Source organism: Propithecus coquereli, unplaced genomic scaffold (genome assembly GCF_000956105.1).
Source record: "Propithecus coquereli isolate 6110/MARCELLA unplaced genomic scaffold, Pcoq_1.0 Scaffold30, whole genome shotgun sequence".
In the NCBI taxonomy this organism is placed as follows: Eukaryota; Metazoa; Chordata; class Mammalia; order Primates; family Indriidae; genus Propithecus; species Propithecus coquereli.
This window is the reverse complement of record NW_012148619.1, coordinates 9,779,968-9,804,237: the sequence shown is the minus strand read 5'-3', so window position 1 is coordinate 9,804,237 and position 24,270 is coordinate 9,779,968. Positions and strand designations below refer to the sequence as shown.

At 39.5% G+C, this 24,270-nt stretch overlaps 1 protein-coding gene across 1 annotated transcript in view; it reads right to left on the bottom strand.

Annotated features, from left to right (window-relative positions):
* The window catches only part of LGR4 (leucine-rich repeat containing G protein-coupled receptor 4), a 95,132-nt gene that overhangs the window by 23,163 nt on the left and 47,699 nt on the right, over positions 1-24,270 (bottom strand). The window contains exons 2-3 of the mRNA XM_012649553.1: positions 21,441-21,512; positions 745-816 (exon numbers count right to left, since the gene is read on the bottom strand). Coding sequence (XP_012505007.1) covers positions 745-816; positions 21,441-21,512 — 144 coding nt within the window. The remainder of the gene's footprint in view (positions 1-744; positions 817-21,440; positions 21,513-24,270) is intronic.

Genomic DNA, 24,270 nt, shown 5'->3' with positions numbered 1-24,270 from the left:
ATAAAAATAAAATAATCATCTAATAGGGCCTGGAGAATGGAGGCATAGCTCCATACTGAAAATGAAATCCCTTTACTTCTTACCTAAAGCCACTCCTGTCACATTAATACAATGACTGCCTGACATGAATCATAACCACAGAATGGAAGAGGTAAAGGGCCCACCTCATTTACTGAACCAGAGAGGTCTAGTGACCTGCTGATGGTCAGCCAGCAAGGCAGTGGTAGAAGTACAGGCAGTCAGTTCACCTGTTTCCTGATCTGCCACACTCCAAGTTCCTGACTACTGCCAGGAATTTATTTCCTGATCCCTCACTGGCTATAAAAATCATAGGCGTCTCAATTCCCTTTAGCTTTAAAATGATTTCAGCCTTTGGAGCTGCTGTAAGCCTTTTTCTTTTTAGGGTCAACTAATTCAAAATTCTTATAAGATTGGTAGAAACAAAACCCTAGCAGTAAAGCTTAAATATAGTTTTGATTCAGTGCATTAGCCCCCTAAAAAGCCTAACGTTCAATTGTAACATACTGGAGGTCAGAATATCTATTATTTAGAATTTTAACTTTTGTTATCTATACTCTAGGTTGCCTAAATCAACCTCTAGCCTCCCACATTACCCATTGGCCACTCCTTAAATCTTTTAATCCTGAACTAAAAGAAACTGTGCTTAACCTAGTTCCAAGCATGTTGACTATGCAGAAAGAAAATACACAGCCAGCTGTGAAACTCTAAAATTGCATTACTTACAGAACTTTGAGTTCTTTCAACCCGGACAAGGCCTTTGGGTGGATAAAAGAAAGGTCGTTGCCAGCCAATTGTCTAGAAAAAAAAAAAGTAGCAAGAGAAAAAAACAGTAATTCAGGCTTAAAATTCAGAATTTACAATAATCTAATCTGCAATTAAAGCTCTATGTTAAACATTTCTCAAGTCTATCTGTCATTAAACGTGGACTTAAACCTTTGCTAAAATGATCCCCATATTCTTCTAATGAGATAAATGTCTCCAGAATTTTTTTTTTTTAAGTCCCAATACAATAATTTAAGCAGGCACATTTTTATTCTGGTGAGGTCAAGCAAGCAAAAACACATTAAACCAAATTAAGTTTGCTATTCATGGTCACTCTCTGCAGCTTGCAGTGTTTTCTAAGGACCTCATAAATACAGACTACTGGTCAGCAGGCAAGAGTGTTTATACAGCTCAGAGCAAACCAGTCCGTCAAGGAAGAATGCCTTTGGGAAGCAAGTTAGTTTGTTATCTCTGCATAACCGAGGGCAGCATAGCCATGCAAAAGAGAGGCCAAAAGTAAGAGTCATTGCAAGCATAACTTTCCAAACAACGGCCTATATATTTTTTTTAAAGTAAGCGTTTTCCTGAAGAAGTTTTGAAGTGAAAAATTTAAGTGGGAGTAAGGGTGAAATAAGGAAAAGATATGAATCCTCTGGGTGCTTTTGTAGGAAATCTGAGCACACAATTCATACCGAGTCCTGGGCACAGAAAAATGGAAGGAAAGGTTGAACAGGAGACATTAGGGAGAAGAAGCAGGAAATAGGACTGGGACTCACATACCTTACTTGTAGCCACACGAAGTGAAGGAAGGTTTTCAAGTATCTAGTCAAAAATGACAGTTGTGCGTCCATGTGATCAAACACAGGACTCTCAGGTTCCTGGTTCTGTCAGCAATATTCCCTAAGCAGCTAGACTGTAGAACTATGATTTTTTTCTTTTGAATGCTCTCCCCCCCTTATGTCTTGGGACCAGTCACCTAGTCCTTCTTTTAAAATTTATAATTTAAAATTTATAAAACTTAACATTAATAATCCCTCCTTTAAAGGGTTTATTTCCATTGTCTCTTCTGTTTTCTAAGAACCCTGCACCCCTAAGCCTCATTCACCAATTCGTTCGTTCACCAAAAAGTTTCATTCATTCATGAACAAACAAGAGTGCCCACGAAGTGCCAGACACACAACATCCTCTCCCTACACACGCCCTGATTTTGGGGACACAAGGAAGGATCCTTCACCCCGCCTTAAAATTTGAAGTCATTGTAGCCTGAAACTCTATTAGATGCATTATTTTATCTCGATGATGTGTCCCAATTAAAATGCAAATGGCCCTGGGAAGGGGGTAGTACTTGATCCTTAACTAGCAACACAGACAGATGTGAGTACTGATGACGGAGGGCAGGAAGGCGAGAGGAGAGCAAAACAGCCAGAGGACTCAGAAACCAAAGGGGTGAGTACATAGAATTATTCCTTTAATGGAACGAATAATAATGCTGGATTCTCAGGCAACACCACAAGTTTAACACAGGGTTCATGCCCCTAAACTAAATTCTTCCTAAAACCCCCTGTGGTCATGCAGTTTGCTTTTCACAAGGCACTCTAGCACCTAAGCTCTACACTGCAAGCCTTTCGAAGCTTCCCAGAATCCAGGCTCACAATAGTTTACTTTGTGCCATCAGCCTCATGGTCTTTCACTTGCCAGGGGTGCACTATATGTAAAACAAGGGATTGAAGAAGATGGTTTTAAGGCCTCTTCAGTGCTTCCATTTAAAAATAGTTCTCCTTGGCAAATCTTCTTGGTTCTAGACTAGTCAGCTTTACCAATACATCTTTTAAACGCTTTACCTAGCAACCTCATTTTCACCCCTTAAATACCCAACTGCAGTGCTATTTCCCTTGAAAGCTTTAGCTCTTATAAACATGCCCTATGCAAGAACAGTTAGACTCATAATTAAACGAGTTCATTGGTTACCTTCTACTCATTGTTTCTTGCATATTAGTCTTGAAGGCCAAGTACATGTGCTTTCAAGAACAGGGCGTGCATCTCATAACTTCTGTTACCACCCACCAACATGCCAACCACGTCACTAGCCAGAAACTGCTTTCTCAGAAGTTCCTCCTCAAAACTGCTCACCATTTCGACCCCATAGTATCCCGTAGTCTACTTTAGTGTGAGCTTGGCACAAGCAATCCCAAAGAGCTTCCTACACCCCACGCTCACTCATTAAATTGAACTGATCATACTCATAGCTATAATATAAAGTGTTTAAATGGTCCCATTTTAAAAGATCAAATTGCACCGCCAGGGCCATAAGAGTCAGTATCCACCTCTCCCCAGTGCTTTAAAGAGTCCTGTGACTGGGACTGCTCCTCCTGGTTGTCTAAATGACCAGTGTTAAAAAGCTAGAGTTCGCCAAAAAAGAAACACTATAAACAAGACCGAGGCTGTTACTGGATTCTCATTCTTTTATCTCTCCTATTAGTTGTGAATGTCCTTGTATTTATAGGCTTTCCCTGAGGAGTTAAAGCTATTATGCTGAGCTCATGAAAAAGAATATTTTATAAAGTATTTTATAAAGTAGCAAAATGCAGAACACCTGATTATCTTCACTTATCAACAGAAAAGAGTGTTTAACCACATTACCTAGAATATTTGCTTCCTTTTCCCAAATCTCTGCCCCTTTATAAACCATGGGAAAACTAGAGTAACCTAACTTCAAAAAGCATTCTCTTTCTCCTCTACTTATCATCAATATAAATGACAAAATGAGCTCTCTGCACGAGGCTTATCCTGAAATGCAAGCCAACTATCTGGAGAAATAAACACTACTAGTTGTGTGGTGGACGGTGATAATGCAGTGCAAGAGGACATGCTACTCTGATTACTTAGTCTCTTATTAGAGTAAACATATCATGTAGAGCCCTCAGGAACACAGCTACCTACGTTTACCAAGCTGCTTAATGAATAATAAGCAAAGCAGCTTGGGAAAGGGTCTGCAGCTTCAGCAATTGCACCTTCCAAAACATCTTCCCATTTTGCTTATTTCATAAGCCAGTACTTCTTAGAGTAAACCTTATGGATGCTTCACGTCTAAAAGCTCAGATCCAGAAAAGAGCAAACTAAATAAATAGCAGGGTCAGGGACAAAGTCCCAAAATCTCTGGAAGAAAAAAACTGAGTCCACGATAGTTGCAAGCACCATGATAATGATCAATGGTATGAAAGAATCAGACGTTCTTTCATTTCAATCTTCTCATGACAATGGCCCTGCTTCTCCGAATCCCTGAGAGGTTAGGTGACTTGGCATGAGTCACACAGCTGGTAAGTGGAAGAGCCAGCATCCTGGTTCTTGCCGGGCTGACTGCAACGGGCTGGCTGCAATGCTTATCCACTGCCTCCTGCACCCAGGATGCCTCTGGTGTGTCCCCAAGAGGTTAGGAAATAATGCCCAGAGAGGAGAGGCGGGGCAGAGTGGACCTGGGCAAGTTAATAGCCTTGAGTATCCATAGTTCTCACCCAGCAAACCGAAGCTAATGAGGAGCAACTATGCATTAGGAGCTCAGAACTGCAATTATAGAGAAATTTCTAACAGACTGACAGTGCCATCCTTCCCACAGCCAAAGATGACCAGTGGGAAGGGGCTGAGGATGGGCTCCAAGTGCACAAGGATAGGGCATGCCCTAAACTCACTGGGATGCACTTAAGATATAGAGCATTCACTGTTGTGCTTTTTTTCTAGCAACTCCCAAGGAAAAAGAGGCTGCTGATACTGAGGAAGAATTTGTCACCAATGGCGCTCTATTAGCAACCAACCACTTCCCAATCCATGCCCAGGTTTGCACTTTTGTGCCACAGTCAACAGTTTTCTTAGCTTCTCACTACTTGAAGACTTACTTATTGGCTGGTCCCGGAAACCCTTTTTAATTTGTCAAATGATGATATTTATATTTTTCTTTTGTGTCACATTCAGTATGTTTTACTATTCTTCTAATGGCTATGAAATCCTAAAGAAAAAAAAAATCACTGGGGTGAGAACAGAAGGGTGAACATGGGATGATTTTCTGCCACAGAAAGGTGGGCAGTCCCAGGCCTCACTGCTCATCCACTCTGTTCTGTCTCCAAAGACCATAGAGAGCGCGACTCCGCAAGGTTTCAACCCAATCACTCTTTTACTCTTCCTGCTGCCACCTGAGTTTAGGCCCTGGTTTTTTTCTCCTGGATTATTGCCATGAACTTCCACAAGACTCCTGCCTCAAACCACTTAATTATAATACTGTGAGCTCTAAATCTTATAAAGCACAACTCTGAGCATTGTCCCAAAGGCTTTTTTCCCTGCTGAATTAGCTGAACTTTCAAAATGACCCTATCCTCCTTTCCCACCTTATTCCCATGTTCCTTGTCTCCTACCACTGAGCACCGTTACTGCGTCCAGAAACGCCTTGCTTTTCCACCTCCGACTCTTTGCTCGCACCATGCCTTTCCCCTGAATACCTCCGCTCCAGCTTCTGCCAACTGACACCTTGTTCAGGTTGTCCAAAGTTGAGGACTACCTCCAACATGAAACCATTATGCTGTCACCTTCCTTTGATTCCACAGGTACCTTAGACGAAGCTTTCTTATTGGGTCTTACTTTGCCTCTACTTACCATGTACTTCTCTCATCTCCTTCAGTGGTATTATGTATCCCTTAAGGGCAGGGACTATGTCACATTCATTCTATATCCCCTTGCATAAGACCTTACATATATTCATACCGGACAGTTGGTATTTGCTATGTTTCAACGAAGCCCAGTATAAGATTCTGGATTCAAAAAGGTAATACTACTACTTAAAGAGTAGGAAAGCTTTCTGATTATCTTCCCTTTTCTGCATATTTTCTCCTCTTCTTTCATTTCTATTTCCTCACTCCCCCACTCACTCTCCTAACAGGAAAGAACCCTTTAGCTAGATTTCAAAGAATCAAATGCCAGGGCAACAATTTTCTTTCTCAATATAGGCTGGGAGTATATTTTCTTAAGGAAGGGTGGGGAAGGACTTTAAACATGGGAATGCCAGGCCATTGGTTAATGGTAGTATCTCGACACACTCTGTGTTGTACATATGATCACACGGAATTAAAACAAGTTTAGCAGGACTTCAAATGGGGACCCAGTTTACCTCAAGTCAACTCCTATTTATTCTGCTTGCTGTAACAGTCCCAGAAGCAAAGAGAGCAAAGCCTGAGACTGGAGAGACAGAGGGAAATAGCAATCTACTAGACTTCCGCTCTCCCACTGGATTTGGAACCATTCCAGGAAATGGGATACAAGTAGCTCAGTGTGTAATGTCTTTATGAATCTGTTTTGTGTGCATTTATTATTCATAAGGACCATGAATTCACATTAGGGGATCCTTCAAGGGGAAGCTTTTTGAAAAGCAAGAGTTTTCAATTATATCCTCTATTCTTAATGCATATACTTACTACCTGAACTTTTCTATCTGCTGTCCCTCCCAGCAGGGAGAAAGCAGGAATAGAGCTGGTTAAACATGGGACACTGTCAATAGTGTATATGAATGAGAAGGCCACATTTCAGAAGATAATCTGGGCCAGGGAGTTAATGCCTTCGTGAAATGCACTGAACTAGACTGGGATTTCCTCACTTGAGGAGAAATTTAAAGAAACAAGAGAGGCAAGTGTGAAATAGAGACTAAAGCAATCGGTGTTATTTCTCAGAGAAATGCCTGGACTTGGGTTTCTTCTGGTCTATTACAGAAATTTCATTGGAGCCATTTGGCTGGAATTCTAGCCAAGAATTAGCGGAGTAGGGAATACAATATATACACTGACTAGACATATGTACTGAGCTGGGGGGAGGGCAGATGAGGGTTCAGTAGCTTCCAGCAGCTGTTGTGAAAAGACATGGGGCGGAGAAAGCAGAGGGAGGCCACGGCAACTGCGGCAGCAAGGCATGAAACACGCTTTGTCACAAATAACAGAGAGCTTTACTAGTGGCAATTTCTCTATCACATTGTGGAGACGTTGGCGAGTAGGTGACAAAGCCAGAGGAGACTGGCTGTAGCCTCCCAACCATCCCCGTGCCTACCTTCCTACCTGGCATCGTGCCTATTGTCAAGTCCTGACTCAAAAGTACTCTGAGCACCACCCTTCCCTTCTGATCAACATTTACTTACCCTTCCGCAATGTCTTCTCCCCTCCCTCACCTTTTCTTTCTACACCTACTTTTGAAGCCATGCATAGGAAGTATCACAGGTTGTACCCTAACATATCCAGGCTGCCTCTCCTGGGATGCAATTAAATTCCCTCGAGTGGATCACCACAGTGTCATGCCACCTGCAAGGTATAACAGGCACCACCAGCAGCCCATGACACCACCTTCAGAGAAGGCATTTCTAGTGCACAACTGACCAGGCCAAGTATGGCCACAGGAAAGCATTTAACAGGAGGTTGAGTGACAGTGTTATTAAATATAATTTGAAATCAGCAGGATCCAAAGTTTTGGCAACTGTTTTAAAGAGCAACAGACACAATACTACTACATACTTCTATTAAAAGTGTTGAGCCATGTATTTATTGATACGCTAAGGCCTGACTATGTGCTCAGAACTATGTTGGCTCCTGTGAGAAATAAAGACTAAATGAAGTATACTAGTTCCTTTTAGGGTTATTTGGTATCCATATATATAATAAAAAGCTAACATTTGTATAGTATTTCTTGTTTTCATTATTCTACTAATGAAAACAGGTTGAGCATTCCTAATTCAAAAATCTGAAATCTGAAATGCTCCAAAATTTGAAGCTTTTTGAACACCAACACGACACTCAAAGGAAATGCTCATTGGAGCATTTCAAATTTCAGATTTGAAACATAAATATTCCAAAATTTAAAAAATCTAAAATTCAAAACACTTCCACTCCCAAGCATTTCAAATAAGGGATACTCAACCTATCGGCCCTTAAAAACACTCACTCTCGGCCGGGCGCGGTGGCTCACGCCTATAATCCTAGCACTCTGGGAGGCCGAGGCGGGCGGATTGTTTGAGCTCAGGAGTTCGAAACCAGCCTGAGCAAGAGCGAGACCCCGTCTCTACTAAAAATAGAAAGAAACGAATTGGACAACTAAAAATATATAGAAAAATTAGCCGGGCATGGTGGCGCGTGCCTGTAGTCCCAGCTACTTGGGAGGCTGAGGCAGGAGGATCATTTGAGCCCAGGAGTGTGAGGTTGCTGTGAGCTAGGCTGATGCCACGGCACTCACTCTAGCCTGGGCAAAAGAGTGAGACTCTGTCTCAAAAAAAAAAAAAAAAAAGAAAAACACTCACTCTCCTGGCTTTTTGTTTTTTTTTCTTTTTTTTTTTTAAACAGATGAGGAATGTGAGCCTCTGTTTCCTACATGTCCTACCCAAGGTCCTGCAGTGCAGCTAAATAATGTAAATCCTAGAAGCAAAACAATGTAAATAAACTAATATAAATCCTAGAAATAGAACAATGTTTTGTGTTATTTTCTACCATTGACTTTAAAAGGACCAAAGTATGTTTTACTTTCTTAGTGAATAAAGAGGGCTAACAATTCAATAGCATCCTTTATAGTTCACCTTGGATATTCTTCCTATCAGGGTTAAATCTCAACTGATATAGCATATCAGAGTGGTCCTAAGTCAACTAACAATGTCTTAATTACCTTATTTCTTCACATACTAGGGAAGATTTTTGCATCTTCACATAACTGGTATGAAAGTGTATGCAAAAATTGGGTATGTTTTAAGAACACTTATGTATATATATGTCATGGAAATTCCCAAGGTTTTTAAGGTAGTCTTCCTTCACAGAGAAGGGAAAATTTCACATATAGTAATATATTTCTATTTAAATGCAGAAAAACAAAGTAGCAATGCTTAACAAAAAATATGTCCGTACTAAAACCTGGTCTGGTCTACAGGCCATCTAGAACCTTTTTACATATTAAAGACCTTTATTCAATTCAAAGAAATTTTAAGTTCTACCTGCACCAAACTGGCCTTTGTGTTTCCTACTTCTTCTAATAGTAACCCATAGAAGACTTTGTTTTACAGGTAAATCAGTAAAGAACCCTGGCAATAGTTACGTTTCCTGAGCAAAGTTATCCTGACAACCTAGTCGTTTATCCTCTGGCAATAAACACATGCAATATCCACCCATGTGAGGAAATAACGTTGCAGCTTTTAAAAAATTTTACAGCTAACATCAACCAACAGGTATTTATTGAGCGTCTACTACAGGCCAAGTACCACAGGTACGTCAAAGGAAGTACTGAGTAATCCCAGCACATTTCTCACTTCTTTTCTTTTAAATAAGAACAGTTCAATAATCATAAAATTCCAATGGAATTTATATAAACTGATAAGGTTTCCTACATCAATATATTTAAAATGAGAAGAAATCATTTGTCTTAAGTCCTTCCTCAATTTCGATTTCAAAAATATGGTTACTATCAGCAAAGGTCATATTGAAATGTGACAACAGGCCCTGTCCTTCCTTAGAGAGAAGTCAATGGAGTCGAGGAGACAAGTACACACTGACACACCTGGACCACAAAATAACAAGGCATACGATCCAGTGCTAAGTGGTGAGGACTAGAGAGAGTGCAAGAGGGGTTTGGGAAAAAAATACCAAGGAAGGCTTCATATGGTAGAAAGGGCTCAAAATGGGCTGTACAAAATGGGTAAAAATGTGAATAGTATAGAGAAAAACTGTGGCAGCCACTGTTGGCTGCCTACCTAACACCCATTCACGCTTTCCTGATAGAGCTCGTATTTGTTCAAATATTATCCCCTGCTTCACATGACTCAGCTCTGTGAGTAAATTCCAATTGGCCTTAACCCACCATGTTGTCCCCATTCCGGTAATTGGTTTGGGAGTAGACCTTGACCCCAGCTCTGGTCAATGAAGTGAGAGGAAGTCTGCTGGAGGTTTCTAGGAAAGATAGCTTTCCTCCTCAACGGGGAGACATTAGAAGGATGACTTTCTTCTCCTTCTGGATGTCATCCTGTTTGAATATTCTATGCAGAGTGACAACAGCCATGGGACAGCCCTAACTAGGGAGAGCAAACTAGGAAGTAGGAGAGAACCTGGGTTCTTGATGACATGGCTTAGCAACTCTATTAATCAACCCTGGAACAGTTCTATCGCCTTGTTATATGAGGTAATACATTTCCTTACTAGTTAAGATGCTTTGAATTGAGTTTTGTTACTTGCAGCCAAAAGTATCTTAACTAATTGCCTAACCAATAACCATTCTTCCTTTCTTACCTAGTAACAGAACTCTAATTTTAGTCAACAATATGCCCATTTCAAAGGGCCTATTTCCCAGCATCCTGTTAAGTGTACCCATGTGATTAAGTTCTAGCCAATGAGATGTGAGAATAAGTACTGTATGGTATGTTCAAGATGGCTTCTTAAAGGAAGCTGGTTACTGGAAAATATCCCTCTCTTTATTCCCTGCTTCAATATTCCTACTGCTAAGGATTGGGTCTTGATGACTGCAGCTCCAGCAGTCATTTTGTAACCTTGACATGGAAGCTATACACAAAGAACTGCAGAGCAAAATATCAGGCCCTACATCTCTGCTAACTTTGTGATGCACCATTGTAACTCCAGGTCACTAGGCTGAAGATTTCATAGATATGTAAATAAAATAAAGCCTTATGTGTTTAAAGCCACTGTTATTTGGAGTTTTCCATTATAGTCAAATCTCATTATAATACAAGAAGTTAGGAAAAGAGCTAAATTCAGTACATCAGGCTATAGTAAAAGCACAATGAAAGACAGTACATTAAATACACAAAGACTAGGTAGGATAAGAATGTTTCTAAAATTGCTGTTCGTAATAACAAAGAGTAAGTATTTGATCAGTAAGAGATTGATTGCATAAAATGTGAAGCATCCAAACAATAAAATACTATGTATTCATTAAATGATAAAAAACAAGATGTATTAATGTGGAAATATTATGACAAATACAGTATAAATGGTATGTCTAGTAAAAGTCTATTTTTTAAAAAGAAATTGCATACATATACTCAGAGAAAAGTCTGGAAGGATATACAACAAAATATTAACCATTATTATCTCTTAGTGGTAAAATAATGGGTGATTATTCTTCCTCTCTTCTCTATATCTTTCTATACATCCAGATTTTAAAAATTGAGTATTCACCAATTTTATATATTTTTTAAAAAGTCTAGTTTTTATTAAGCATTTTTACAATTTATGATGATTTTTCTTAGGCCCAAGGGCGAAGCCAAGGGCACCTGTGATACAAATATTTCCAGTATCTCCAAATGATCTTTGAAGTATTTGTATAGTCCAAATAACAGGTAACGAACAGGGGAAAATAATGAACGAATTCTAAGTCAAAGATTCTATTAATACGAAAGCATGTAATATTTTGTTGGATAAGCATGGCTTGACTAAGAGCAGGCAATACATGAAAGAAATGACTTAGCCTATTTCCTTGCTGGAAAATTTAATCCTGCCAGTAGAAAATCAAATACATTTTCATTTACTTGCAGTCACTACTATATTTAGCCAAAGAAGAAATAATCAGCTTTGATTAAAATAAATAAATGAACCAGCAAACTGTGGTTTCATTTGTCCCTCTACGCTTCCTGAACCCCACATCCAACACTTTAATAATGAACTGCTTGATTCTCCTGCTTGATTTCCCTTAGTCCCCTGTGAAATCCTGATCCATCAAATCCAAATTCTGAGTACATCACCTCCATTCCTGGGCTGCTAAGCACGATAAGACAAAGTTAAGGGTCTAGTTGGTTCTACTACAAATTTATATTCTCTAGACTTTAACTGGGACCTCACTATGCTTCAGCAACCCTTTGTTCATTTTGGACTGACCCAATTAAATAAACATTTCCCACAGAGTGCCTAGTCACTCGATTCTAATGGGCTGTGATAACTATGGTTTCTTTCTCCCCAGCATGTCTTCCTTCCTCCTTTCTTCTGCTTCCTCTGGGGAACTTCTCCACTCTAAATAGTCCTTTTGGGGATGAGTCCATGACACTGGCTGCACTTAAACAGAGTGAGTGGTTCAAGGACAGGCAAATGAGACAAGTCTGGCCAATCAGAGTCCACCTAGGAGTTTCCTGCTGAAAGCGGTGAGGAACACTTTAGATATTCATTTTGGGTGTCAAGATGCAGAGATGTACTGCTGGTTATATGTCCCACAATATGGAGACAGGCTATTCGCAACAGGAAAGAACGAAGCAGAACACAAAAGTAGAGATAATCGAAGCTAAGAAATGGAGAGCATGAGAACACTCTCATAATTTTTAAGCCCTGAGATCCAGTATGATCTGAAGCCAACTCCACCTCTGGACTTTCTAGTTCTACATGAAACAATAAATCCTCTTTTATGCCTTAGCTGGGTTTCTGTCTCTTAAGCCCTGGACTCCTGTCAAATACAGTACATAGGCCAAGCTTTATACACTCTGCACAAATCAAAAACCACCTACTAGGAGTCCCTAAATGACTGCTTCCTGATGATCTCCTTTACTCAAAAGTCACTCTCACCACCCTATTGAAGCGATTCTAAAACTACTTAAAGAAGTCAAGGCCTTTTCTCACCATCTGGCCACAGGCATCTCTCTCCAGCACATTTCTATTGATCCCTCACTTCTTTGTGAAAAACCTCTCCTCCCACAGCTCCTGGGGCATGGTTCTGCCCTAGTTCTCCTGCTCCTCTGGCACTTGGTCTTCTTCCCACACCCTGATTCAAGTGTCTCCCAAGGAGTTGTCTTTGGCCTTCTTCCCTTTTCTTCTACTCTAAGCTCTTTCAATCTAATGTTTCCAGTAATCACCTCAAAATAAAAGATTCCCAAATCTATACCCATGACACTCCATTCTATAATCTATACCCATCAATCTCTACTCCGGACTCCATGCCTTTATTTCCAGATGCCCCCACCTAAATCCCACCTGAACTCAATATGTATATTCAAAATTGCATTTAATAACTTCTCTTCTGAAACAATTTATTTCCCTGTATTGTCTCTAATTTGTCAAAGCACCACCAGATTCCTGGTAATTTTGAAATTAAGTGCTAATGATGTCACCCCTATGATCCCAGCCAAGACATCCTCTTGATTCTATTTCCATAACTTCTTTTGCATAGCTTTCTTTTTCCCTCTCCCTGCCTCTCCTGTGCCCTAATTCAGATTCTCATAATTCTTATCTGGACCTCTGCCCCATTTGCATGTTCATTTGTCTCCCTGACTTCTCTCAATTCCAAACTCTCTGCTATGAGACTACAACTATTGAAGGTCATGTCTGATCAAGTCATTCCCTAGTTTGAAAAATTTCCGTGGTCACTCAAGAGTTCAAACTCTATTAGTCTGCCAAGAAAGGTCCTCAATCTGGCCCTCAACTCCTTTCTAGATTTCTATCCCATAACTTCCTTTCAGGAATCCAGGAAACCAAACATTTTCACTACCTATCCCAGTCTGTCTCCTCCTTTTTGTTCATGCTCTTTGCACATCTTTGCACATCTCCCTCATGAATAACTCCTTCCATCCCTCAAGACTCTCCAGAAATGCCATCAATTTCTCTTGCTAAAAGTAATTTCCCTTCTCGTTTGAACTCCCATCACTCAGGTACACTGCTCCCCTCCCTTGAAAGCAAGAATCCCATTTAATTCAGCACTGAACACAGTGCTTTACCTAACAAAAGTCTGTTGAATTAACGACTTGTCTAGTAAGTCTTTCCTCACCCTCTCCTAATCTGCAAGGGCAGAATCAGACTTGAGATTGACACCAGGCTCCCTTACTCATGAACCTTGGGCAAGTCACTTAACGTCTCTGAGGAAAAACTCAGCCTCCTCATCAGCAAAATGGGAATAAATACAGCTCACACAGTCTTATGAGTTAAAACAAAACAATGTTCTAGGAATGCCTATCCAGCACATAGTGGATCCCAATTAGTACAAGCTCCCTTCCCATTTTTCTCTTTTTACCCTTACTCTCTAATCTGAAAGCTCCCCAAATGACACATTCCAGAGAATGACAGGAATAAAACAAGCAACACTCCTCTATGAGCTCACTACGTACTTCCCAACAATAAGGGTGGTGGTGATCTTTGCTCCCAAGTCATCCTACCAGAAGACTACGAAGTGGAACAAGAGAATGCTTCCAAAGAATTTTTTTTTTTAACTGTCAAACATCACCAGAGCAATTGAGGAACTATTCTGCTTTTTTCTGGGAAATTGCTGTAGTCAATAGAGCTTATCTGAGAAGGTTTCATCAAGGGAGTAAACTTTAAGTGAGTCAAACTTTAGTTTGGAAGCAAAGGAAATTCCTTCTTAGAGAACAATAGCTACTTTCTATAGCTCTAAACAACCCAGTAAGATTATTCAAGACTACGTCTACATCTCAGAGACATAAAAGTTGATAGGATATTTAGAAATGGCATGGAACCCTGTAGGTCTAATTCTGGCTCAGTTACACACTATGTTACTCTGGGCAAGCCACTTAACTGCTAGTAGGTCTTGATAGTCTCATCTGTACATGGGTACGGCTAAACAAGAACATCTTATTTAGGAAGAACTGCTTGTTAACAAATGTGTTCAGTGAACTTACTATGGGAAATATTGGGCAGCCAATTACCTTTGATAGCTGTAGATCTATTTAGAGCTGCAGGTGACAGTGAAGTGGATAGCCCCTTTAGCTTCCCTCCAATTCTGTGCCTTTCAAGGCAACATTATAGTTTAGAGATTAAGAGGAATGACCTGAATCAGATTAACGAAGATTCATTTCCTGGATCCGCAATTTACCATATAACCACAGCAAGGTTTTCTACCTTTCTAAAGCCTCTATGTCATTATCTGTAATTCAGTAATAATAAATTCTTCATAGGGGCCTTGTGAGCATTATATTGGGTAGTATGTACTAAGTTTTGGGCACATAATTAAGTTTTTAGCATTAGCTCAGGTAGACCATGAAAAAATAATTTTAGAAATTTAAAATGAATTATTGAGACACAAGAATCAGATACAATTTGTGATTCTGGATTATATACAAGATTTTTTTTTTCTTTTGCTCTAAACAATATCAGTGGCACAGCTGTTGAAATTTGAATAAGAATTACAGATCAGATGATAATATGTATTGAAGCTAGTTTTCAGAGTTTGATGATTGTACTGTGGTTATTAAGATAAGAGCCTTGTGTTTCTGGATAAACACTGCAATATGTAAAGATTTGTCCGCAACTTACTCTCAAATGGTTCAGAAAAAAATTACATATACTGTGTGTGTATGTGGAGAGACAGCAAGAAAGAGAATGAATGTTAACATTTAGGGAATCTCAGTGAAGTGTATATGAAAAATTATGCTCGCAAGCTTTTAAAAGTCTGAAATTATTTTGGTATAGAATATCATATATTATATATACACAGATATGGATTGAATTATATACATGGCTTGAATAGCTGAATTTGATATATACATATTATATATGCCTATATATATAATTCAACTATTTAAAACTATTTAATCTTATTGGCCGGGCGCGGTGGCTCACGCCTGTAATCCTAGCTCTCCGGGAGGCCGAGGCGGGCGGATTGTTTGAGCTCAGGAGTTCGAGACCAGCCTGAGCAAGAGTGAGACCCCATCTCTACCAAAAATAGAAAGAAATGAATTGGACAGCGAAAAATATAGAGAAAAAAAAATTAGCTGGGCATGGTGGCGCATGTCTGTAGTCCCGGCTACTCGGGAGGCTGAGGCAGGAGGATCGCTTGAGCCCAGGAGTTTGAGGTTGCTGTGAGCTAGGCTGACGCCACGGCACTCTAGCCAGGGCAACAAAGTGAGACTCTGTCTCAAAAAAAAAAAAAAACTATTTAATTTTGACCCACCCGTTTTTGTTTGATTTTAGACCTCCTTGTTCAAATTATTTGCTAGTCCTCTTTTGTAAAGTAGTGCCTCCATTTAGAATTGTCACACAGATGAAACGAAATGACAATCTTCAATTAGTACTCAGAGACCTAAGTTTCACTTTAGCATTGCAAAGCTTTCCAAAGTCAAATTATGTTTCGAAACAAATGGAATTATCCTAGTCATATAGTATGTTTTAAACAATAATTGTCCACCTGCCAAAGCTGGCAATGGCTTCTACTGTTGTTGCCACATCAAAGTAACAGCCGCAGAGATTTTTCAGTGATAGCCTACGGAAAAGTAGTTGCATATTCCTTCTGCTGTTTCTAACTAAATCATTTTCACAACTCCAAATTTCAGCCATTCCCCAAATGGCTACCAGTGCCCTGACAAGTCTAAAGGAGAACCAAAAACATTTGTGGCAACATTACATCAGGCAACAGGTCCTGTCAATGCTAAATGTTTTCTAAAAATTCTGGCTTTCCTTTTACATTGCTGACAGAAACCCATATTGGCCTACTCCAACTCCTATCCTCTAACAAAACCACCTCTCCTACAAAAACTTCAAGAAAAAGAAATACAGTAATGTTTAAAATGATTAGTAAAATTTACCTCACTTCACACGAACATACCACTTTATGGTCACAAAACACTTTTACATAAACTAATCTATTTTTCCTTTATAGTAGAGTTCTGTGAAAAGTCCCATTTCAAAGACTAGGAAAAGTAAAACAAAAATCGAGACTTTTCCAAGATTTCAGAACCTTGCATGTATTGAATTTAGGGCCAGAACCTATGTTTTTGTATACTCAAAGGGGTGGGGAGTGGAATCACTGGGTAACAATGTTTAAAAGCTATAAAACTTTCAAAAGTAGGTTAAATGTAAAAATAAAACAACTGATTAGCACTTAAAGTACATTTCACTGAAAAAAGTTGGATGGGATATTTCCCTGAAAATAAATACATATCACGTCTTACAGTGTTTCAGAAAGAACAGGACTCTAGAGGCCTGACTTCAAGTCCCAGCAAAACAACATACCAGGTCCATGAACTTGAACGAGGCCCTTAACCTCTTCAGCTCAGCTTCTACTTTTGTGAGACTGACTTCCTTACAGAGTTATGGGAATAAATTTGTGTACATTGTAAAGTTCATGCTATTTACCATCACATCTTTATAAGATTGAATCCTTCAGGCCCCCAACAGGTTGGCTGTGTTTCTAGTTTCCGCAAATGGCATCTAGTTATCCAGAGCAAAAATCCTAGTCTCTTCCCCCATCACTCATCCTCACATCAAATTAAAGTCCTTCAGAATAAAGTATAACTCCTTATCTTAAAAAGATTTCATGATCTGGCCTCATCTCCTGATGTTTTTCTATATTTAAGCTTCAATCTTGTCGTAACAAGCCCCTTCATGTGTTGTTAAACTTCTGAGATTTCTACCTCTGGGCCTTTGCACATGCTGTGAAGTTCTTCCTGGAGTACCCTCACGACCTACCCTCACCTACCCTCCTTCCTATGTGTCCTTCAAGACTCAGGAAGCTATTCCGGGAATCCTTTCCCAAATCCTACAGTCTTAAGTAAATATACTATTTAGGCTTCTGCTCCCTGCACATGCTTCTTTACTATGACACATCCAGTATTATAGGTTATTAAGTATGAAATGTCCAATTTCCTTAAGTACTAAGTTTGGCAGTTGATATCTCTGACATTTCACTCTGACACTTCTTGTTTCATCTTTATCGTGAAGGTACATCCTCATTCTTTCAACTTATGGTTTGGCTTGTGATTACCTTTCAAAGTTTTTTTAAGAGCAATTTTTGTGAAACCAGGTATAAGTGAACAATTCACATTATTTTCGAATACAAATTCCATCATGGAACCAATGCTGTGCAGACGGTTCAAAATATCAAGTAAGTGTTTGGGAAGGATGTGGCTAATGAACACACAGGACATCAATGGTTTGAGGAGTTCTGTTCTGGTGATTTTTATCTTGAAAATGAGCCATGTGGGTGACCTGACACCATGGTGGATAATGATGAGCCGAAAGCTGTAGTGGAAACAAATCCACCTTAACCTAGGTGTGAATTAGCAGCGAGGTTTGATGCTACTATTCCAACAGCAATATTGGACCATTTGAAACAAATGGCAAGGTAAAGAAGTTGGATAGATGGGTACTGCATGAATTAAATGAGTGTCAGAAGAGAAATCATCTAGAAGCTTTCCTTTCTTTGCTGTCATGACATAAAGGCAAATCATTTCTATACCATATTATTATGTGTGATGAAAAACTGATTCTTTTTGACAATCTCAAGTGTTGGACACAATGGTTGGATAAAGATGAAGTGCCGAAACACAGTCCAAAACTGAATATTCGTCAAAATTTAAAGGTGTCTATTTGGCGGTCTAGCACTGGTATTATCCACTACAGCTTTATGAACCCTGGTCAATTGATTACAGTGGATGTCTACTGCAGCCAGTTGGATGAAGTAATGAGGATGCTTGTGATTAAGCAGCCGAGATTGGTCAATAGAGACAGGCCAACCCTCTTGCAAGACAACACTTAACCATATGTCGCACAAACAACACTGCTCAAACTACAGAGGCTGGACTTGGAAACTCTGTCATCCACCATATTCACTGGACCTTGCACCAACTGACTACCACTTCTCCCAGACTTTGGACCACTTCTTGCAAGGAAAAATATTCCATTCTCAACAAGGTGTGGAAAAGGCCTTTTGCAATTTCATCTCCACTCGCTCTCTAGGCTTCTTTGCTACTGGCATAAACAAGCAACCCTTAAGATGGCAAAACTGTGTCGATAGTTTAGGTTCGTACTTTGATTGATTGTACCGCTTCTTGTTTGAGATATAATAAACTAAACTTTTGATTCGAAATTGGACATTTCATAGCAAATGATCTAATAGTTTCGTCTCTCCCTCTAGGTCAACATTGTACAATAGAACTTGCTGCAATGATGGAAATGATCTATATCTGCACTGTGTAATACAGTACCCACTGGCCACAGGTAGCTATTGCACTCTTAAAATGTGGCTAGTTCAACTAAGGAACTGAATTTTTAATTTTATTTAATTTTAATTATTTTAAATCTAAATTTAAATAGCCATCTGTGTCTAGTAGCTAGAGTACTGGACAGCACAGCTCTAGAGAGTCTGTCAACCCTGAAACCAGGGCCATGGTTGTGTCTGTATCCCTAGTACCCACCACAGGACCTGGCATAGGGTAGGATTCAGCGTTTGTTGAAAGAGTAAGTGAATGTGTAAATATCTATAAACACTTCTTCCACATTGTTGGAAAGTGATTCCACCCAATACTCCAAGCATTCTAGACCACCATATCCAATCTGGCTAAACCCAGTCACATCTTGTAAACTGCACTTCATTAACTAACATGGAAAAACCCTTCAGCAAATCATTTCTACTCAGGGCATTTGGCTTCGCAATCACTTATAAATGACTTCCAGATGACTTCTGGACAAATGGTTACACTGTTTATGAAATATTACAATAGTCGTGGCAGCATCATTTTAGAATGTCAAAATCAACCACATTGCTCTATGAAGAAAAAACATAGGCTTTTTACAGTGTTTATATTAACATGGAAAATTCCCTTGAATGCTTACAGTATTACTAAAGTATTAAAGACTATTTTGAAGTGTTCTTTAAAAATAACACTCAGCTCTCCTAACTGAATTCATTTTTGAAATCCCATACAACATTTGGAGAAGGTGTTCTGACTTGATTTGATGGGCTTCATTACCATGACAGCAGAATATGGAGAGAACATGACCTCGCTACAGTTAACTAGCCGTCAAATTCAATTTGGTTCCAATTAAAAAATCCTGGCTGACAGAATTCATGAGGTTGACAAATGCTTGGTCATTTGAGATTTTAAGAAATCTAAGATGTGAACTTCACAAAGCAGATTAACCAGGTCTGACTCCACTTCCAGGTCTTCACTGCAAAATCCCTCAAAGTATAACCAGCAATTAAAGGCGCCAACAAAAGTGGTCCGCACAGAATGGCCCTGTAGAGCACAGGGATGAGATGTACCATTGTCTGCCTGGTGCATCACACATCCCACAGTGGTTATACAAAGGCTGAACAACCACTCGTTAATGTCCTTTCATTGCATAATTACTTCTGTAAAGAGAGACTAATCCTAAAGTCTAAAACGATATGTGAAATAAAAAGAAGAGGTAAGTCATCTTAAGGCTTGATTGGGGGGTAGAGGTGGAAGCTTCAAATGCACACTTCACTCAATTAACTCTATTTAAAATACTAACTTAAAATAACTATTTCAAAATAATTAATGTTCACTACAGAATAAAAAATAAGAGGCAAAAATAAAATAAAACACACACTTAATCTTTTTACCCAAAGATAACATTTGGTATACATTCCACTGCTTTTTTCCCCCTTATGCTCTTTTATAACAGTAAAATAAACACCTAACATTTATTTACACTCACTCGGTTTCGTGCACTGTCCTAAACATTTAACATATATTAATTTATTCTGTCTTCTCTAAAATACTATGAAGGAGGGATTATTAGTATCTGTACCTTACAGACAAAGAAACTGAGCAGAGAGAGGTTAAGTAATTTGACCCAGTTCACAAACTTCTAAGTGGCAAATAACCTCTGTTCAATTTTTGCTGTGGGAGCATTATGTTCGACTAAGTAGTGCAGTAAGAAAAATTTCTCCTTAACTTTATTAAGCCCTTAACTGCTATTTCAATACCCTGTCAGAAGCAGAGTGCGCAATCTGTATATCTTATTTGACTCCTGTTCCTCATTCTAGGGGAGAGGCCGAGCTAAGATAGGAGACATTCACTGACTTGCATCTAATACTCAACAGCTGGGCTGTATGGCACAATCTGAAGACGCCTTCAGGGCTATATCTCTTTGATGTTCTTAGCATCAATCTGTCACTTTCCTACCTCTATGTATTGCATAATCCATCAGCCTGGCTTTTAAAAGCCTATATTAACTTGACTCAAGTCTGATTTTTATTTTTTCACTGGGATTCTTAAAATATATAGTTCCCAATTTCTTTAAAATCCAAAAGTGCCTATTTTGATTATGGACTTCAAAAAAATGTGGAGAGCACAACAAAATGGAGGTTAAAACAAGTAGAAAAAAATATTTCCACAATGCAAACTGTTAAATTGGAAATGTGAGCCACAAGCGACTAAGCTCAGAAACCTTCTTAAAGGTGCTCTTAGAGACCTAGACGATGTTCTATGCCTTCACCTCATTCCCAAGGTCATCTGCAGATGTCCAAGAGGAACTACACTCAGTTTCTTGCTGGCTCACTATTGATGTTGTCTGTTCCATCGAGACCCTGAAACACCTTGTGTTATTTTTTTATGGTTCTGTTACCCATACAGCAACTCCTTGGCAACAATGGTAATTATCCAGCAGCCTTGTTATCTAAGGATAACCCTGTAATTAGCTTGTGTCACCACAGCATTCATGGTCATAATAATTGCAGCAAAAAGAAAAAAAAAAGTCCCATAGAAGTAGCATTTTTTAGTTCTGGCTTACAAAAATAACTCTGGCAACTACTCTCCTTAAAAAAATCAAGATATGATTTCTTCCACACAAAATCCACTGAAACTAAGCTATCTGAATGTCCCCTAACAGAACTGATTATCTCTACAGTAAAAGCGCCCAAAGAGAATGGGGGAAAAAACATATACACATACATGTTCTCAAAGTAATACTTACAGCTCTTCTAGGAAAGGAAAGTTCTTAAATGCGTCTTCTGGTAACTGAGTAATGTTGTTCATGCTGATATCCCTGGAAAACATAAAGAACACTGTTAAATAAATGATATTAGGCTTAAAGCATTTAAACCAAGAGAAAATGAATCAGGTGCTGAAATTTTGTAGATAAGCAAGAAAAATGAACATAGAAGACACGCAGAAATACTCATAATTTTGCTTCAGAATGCAATGCTTAGAAAGTACAGAAAAGCTAAATCTTTTGTTATAAATTATGTCCTATAATTTAGCAATGTACCCAGATCCTAGTTTTTCCCCCTTGAAGTATGCTTGGAAAAAACATCTCAAACTGGCCGGGCGTGGCTGGGCGCGGTGGCTCACGCCTGTAATCCTAGCTCTCTGGGAGGCCGAGGCGAGCGGATTGTTTGAGCTCAGGAGTTCGAGACCAGCCTGAGCAAGAGCGAGACCCCCATCTCTACCAAAAATAGAAAGAAATTAATTGGACAGCTAAAAATATATAGAAAAAATTAGCCAGGCATGGTGGCGCGTGCCTGTAGTCCCAGCTACCTCGGAGGCTGAGGCAGGAGGATCCCTTGAGCCCAGGAGTTTGAGGTTGCTGTGAGCCAGGCTGATGCCACAGAACTCTAGCCTAGGCAACAGAGTGAGACTCTGTCTCATAAAAAAAAAAAAAAAAAAAAATCTCAAACTTCTACTAGTGGGCCAGTGTGGCTTCTCAGTGCTCTGATATTTAAAGTGCCATCTGATCAAAATAAACAAATGAATACCCTGGGTCTCGATACATAGATTTGCAAGTGAGGGTAGCTTCTGGAGTCACTGTCAAGGACAAGAAGAGCTTGTCCTAGGATCTACTGTAGTCATATTTTCTTCAAAACCTTTAAAAGTCCTCCAGGTAATAATTGTAAGTGGATTTCACTTTTAGCTTATGAACAGATGCAAGCTAGAGACAAGCGCATACATGATAGGTATGCAGTCCATTTCCAGTTTCTCCTTAGAGTGTCAGCAGAAAGGAGAGAACTCACTCAGCGATATAACTCCACAATTAACTAGTTCAAACGGCTAAAAAGTACTTTATTAACCATTTCTCTCTTCCCTGGCAGCTGCCTTTTGAATTGGCTTTCTCTCCCACACTCCACTTGCTATCAACACCGTGAAAGACAGGTTAAGACAGCCTCCTAAGGAAAGTCCCAGCAGGCGTCGGGTCAGGTAAGGTGCCTCCTTCAGGTTCCATGGTTAATTCCGTGGCTGAGCCCTCGGGTCTCTCCTCTCTAGAAATGATCATGAAAGTTCACATGTGCGACATTCCCATTAGTAGATGAAACATATTGGTACAAGGAGGGAAGAGAGAAGTCAAGCACACCAAAGTCAGCTAACAATAATAATGCTGTGTTATTAATATTTTCAATTCAGTCAGCTAAAATTTTCTTTTAAAGGAAGTGACACCTTCAGTACTGTGGTAGGTGTAGATCCTTTCTCCTCATCTTTCCTCTCACTAAAATTTAGAAATAGAATCCACATCCCTTCTTACTAGCCACTCCTAAGGCAGGTCTGGAAAACTGCTTGGCTTGGGAATAACGGTAACAGCAACGAAAACAGCAGCAGCAGCAGCAGCAGCAGCTAACATGCAGCGAATGCTTGTAGCATGGTAAGACTGCACATAAAATCTCACTTTACAAATGGGGAAACTGAGGTAAAATAACCTCCTCAAGACCATTCAACAAGTGGTGCAACACAGGAAATGTGAATTCCAGAGCCCAGGATCTTAAGTGCAAACTTTGAGCTTGTTAAGTATTATTTGAATCCTGTTAACTACTTCTCTCCAGTAGTAGTCAAGATATAAAGCAAACCCTTGAGTCCTGCCAAGTGTAAAAAGTGGGAGTAATAATGCCCCCAAGACCTTGGCATAATCATCAATGAACCTCTGGAAGAGCCCTTTTGCTTGACAATTGGGTGGGCGGGGTAAGGGGGGTGGGGGGGGAGAACTAAATAGCTATAGCCATTGAACGGAAGTCTATATAAATTTCTTAGCATAAGAAACTTCACTTTAGTTGTTACTTATGACCATACAGACTCATGTATATTTCAAAATTTTATATCACTGAAAACAACTCAAATCCTACTAAGAATAACTCATAAGAAAAACAAAATTAATATGCTTCTCCAGGAATTATTCTTTTGTTTTTTGAGATGGGGTCTTGCTATGTTGCCTAGGCTGGTCTTGAACTCTTAGGCTCAAAGGATCCTCCTGCCTCAGCCTTCCGAGTAGCTGGGAATACAGGAGCATGCCACCGCACCCGGCAGGAATTATTATTTGTAAACCTAGGCTCCAATACTACTGTAATCATTGATCATTATCCCCAGGGAAGGAGAGAGGAAACTCTTTGTTTTTCATAAACACTGTAGCCAGATACTGAAGAGATAGCACCAAAATTGGGGTCAGAAGAAGCAGGCTCGATTCCTGCACTACCACAGCAATGGTGTGATCCAGGGTCTCCCTTTGCTTATCAGGAAACTGAGGAGCTGACTGGTTGGGTGGCTTCCTGGCCTGACATGATATACTGTCATTACATCCTGAATTCACCTTTTTCTGTAGATTTTTCATGGAGGGGCCCACCCTCCTGATGAAAACAGATGAGATTCATTTTATGGAATGTTTCTGAAAAATTGACCATAACACAAAATTTAAAGACTACAAGTTTGCCATTATAAAACTACTGAGTCAAAACAAAATGAAACAAACAAAACACTACAGAGTCACTCTCTCCAGAAACACATTTGGCCTTACCCAATAAAATCATTCTTAAGAATACAACAGA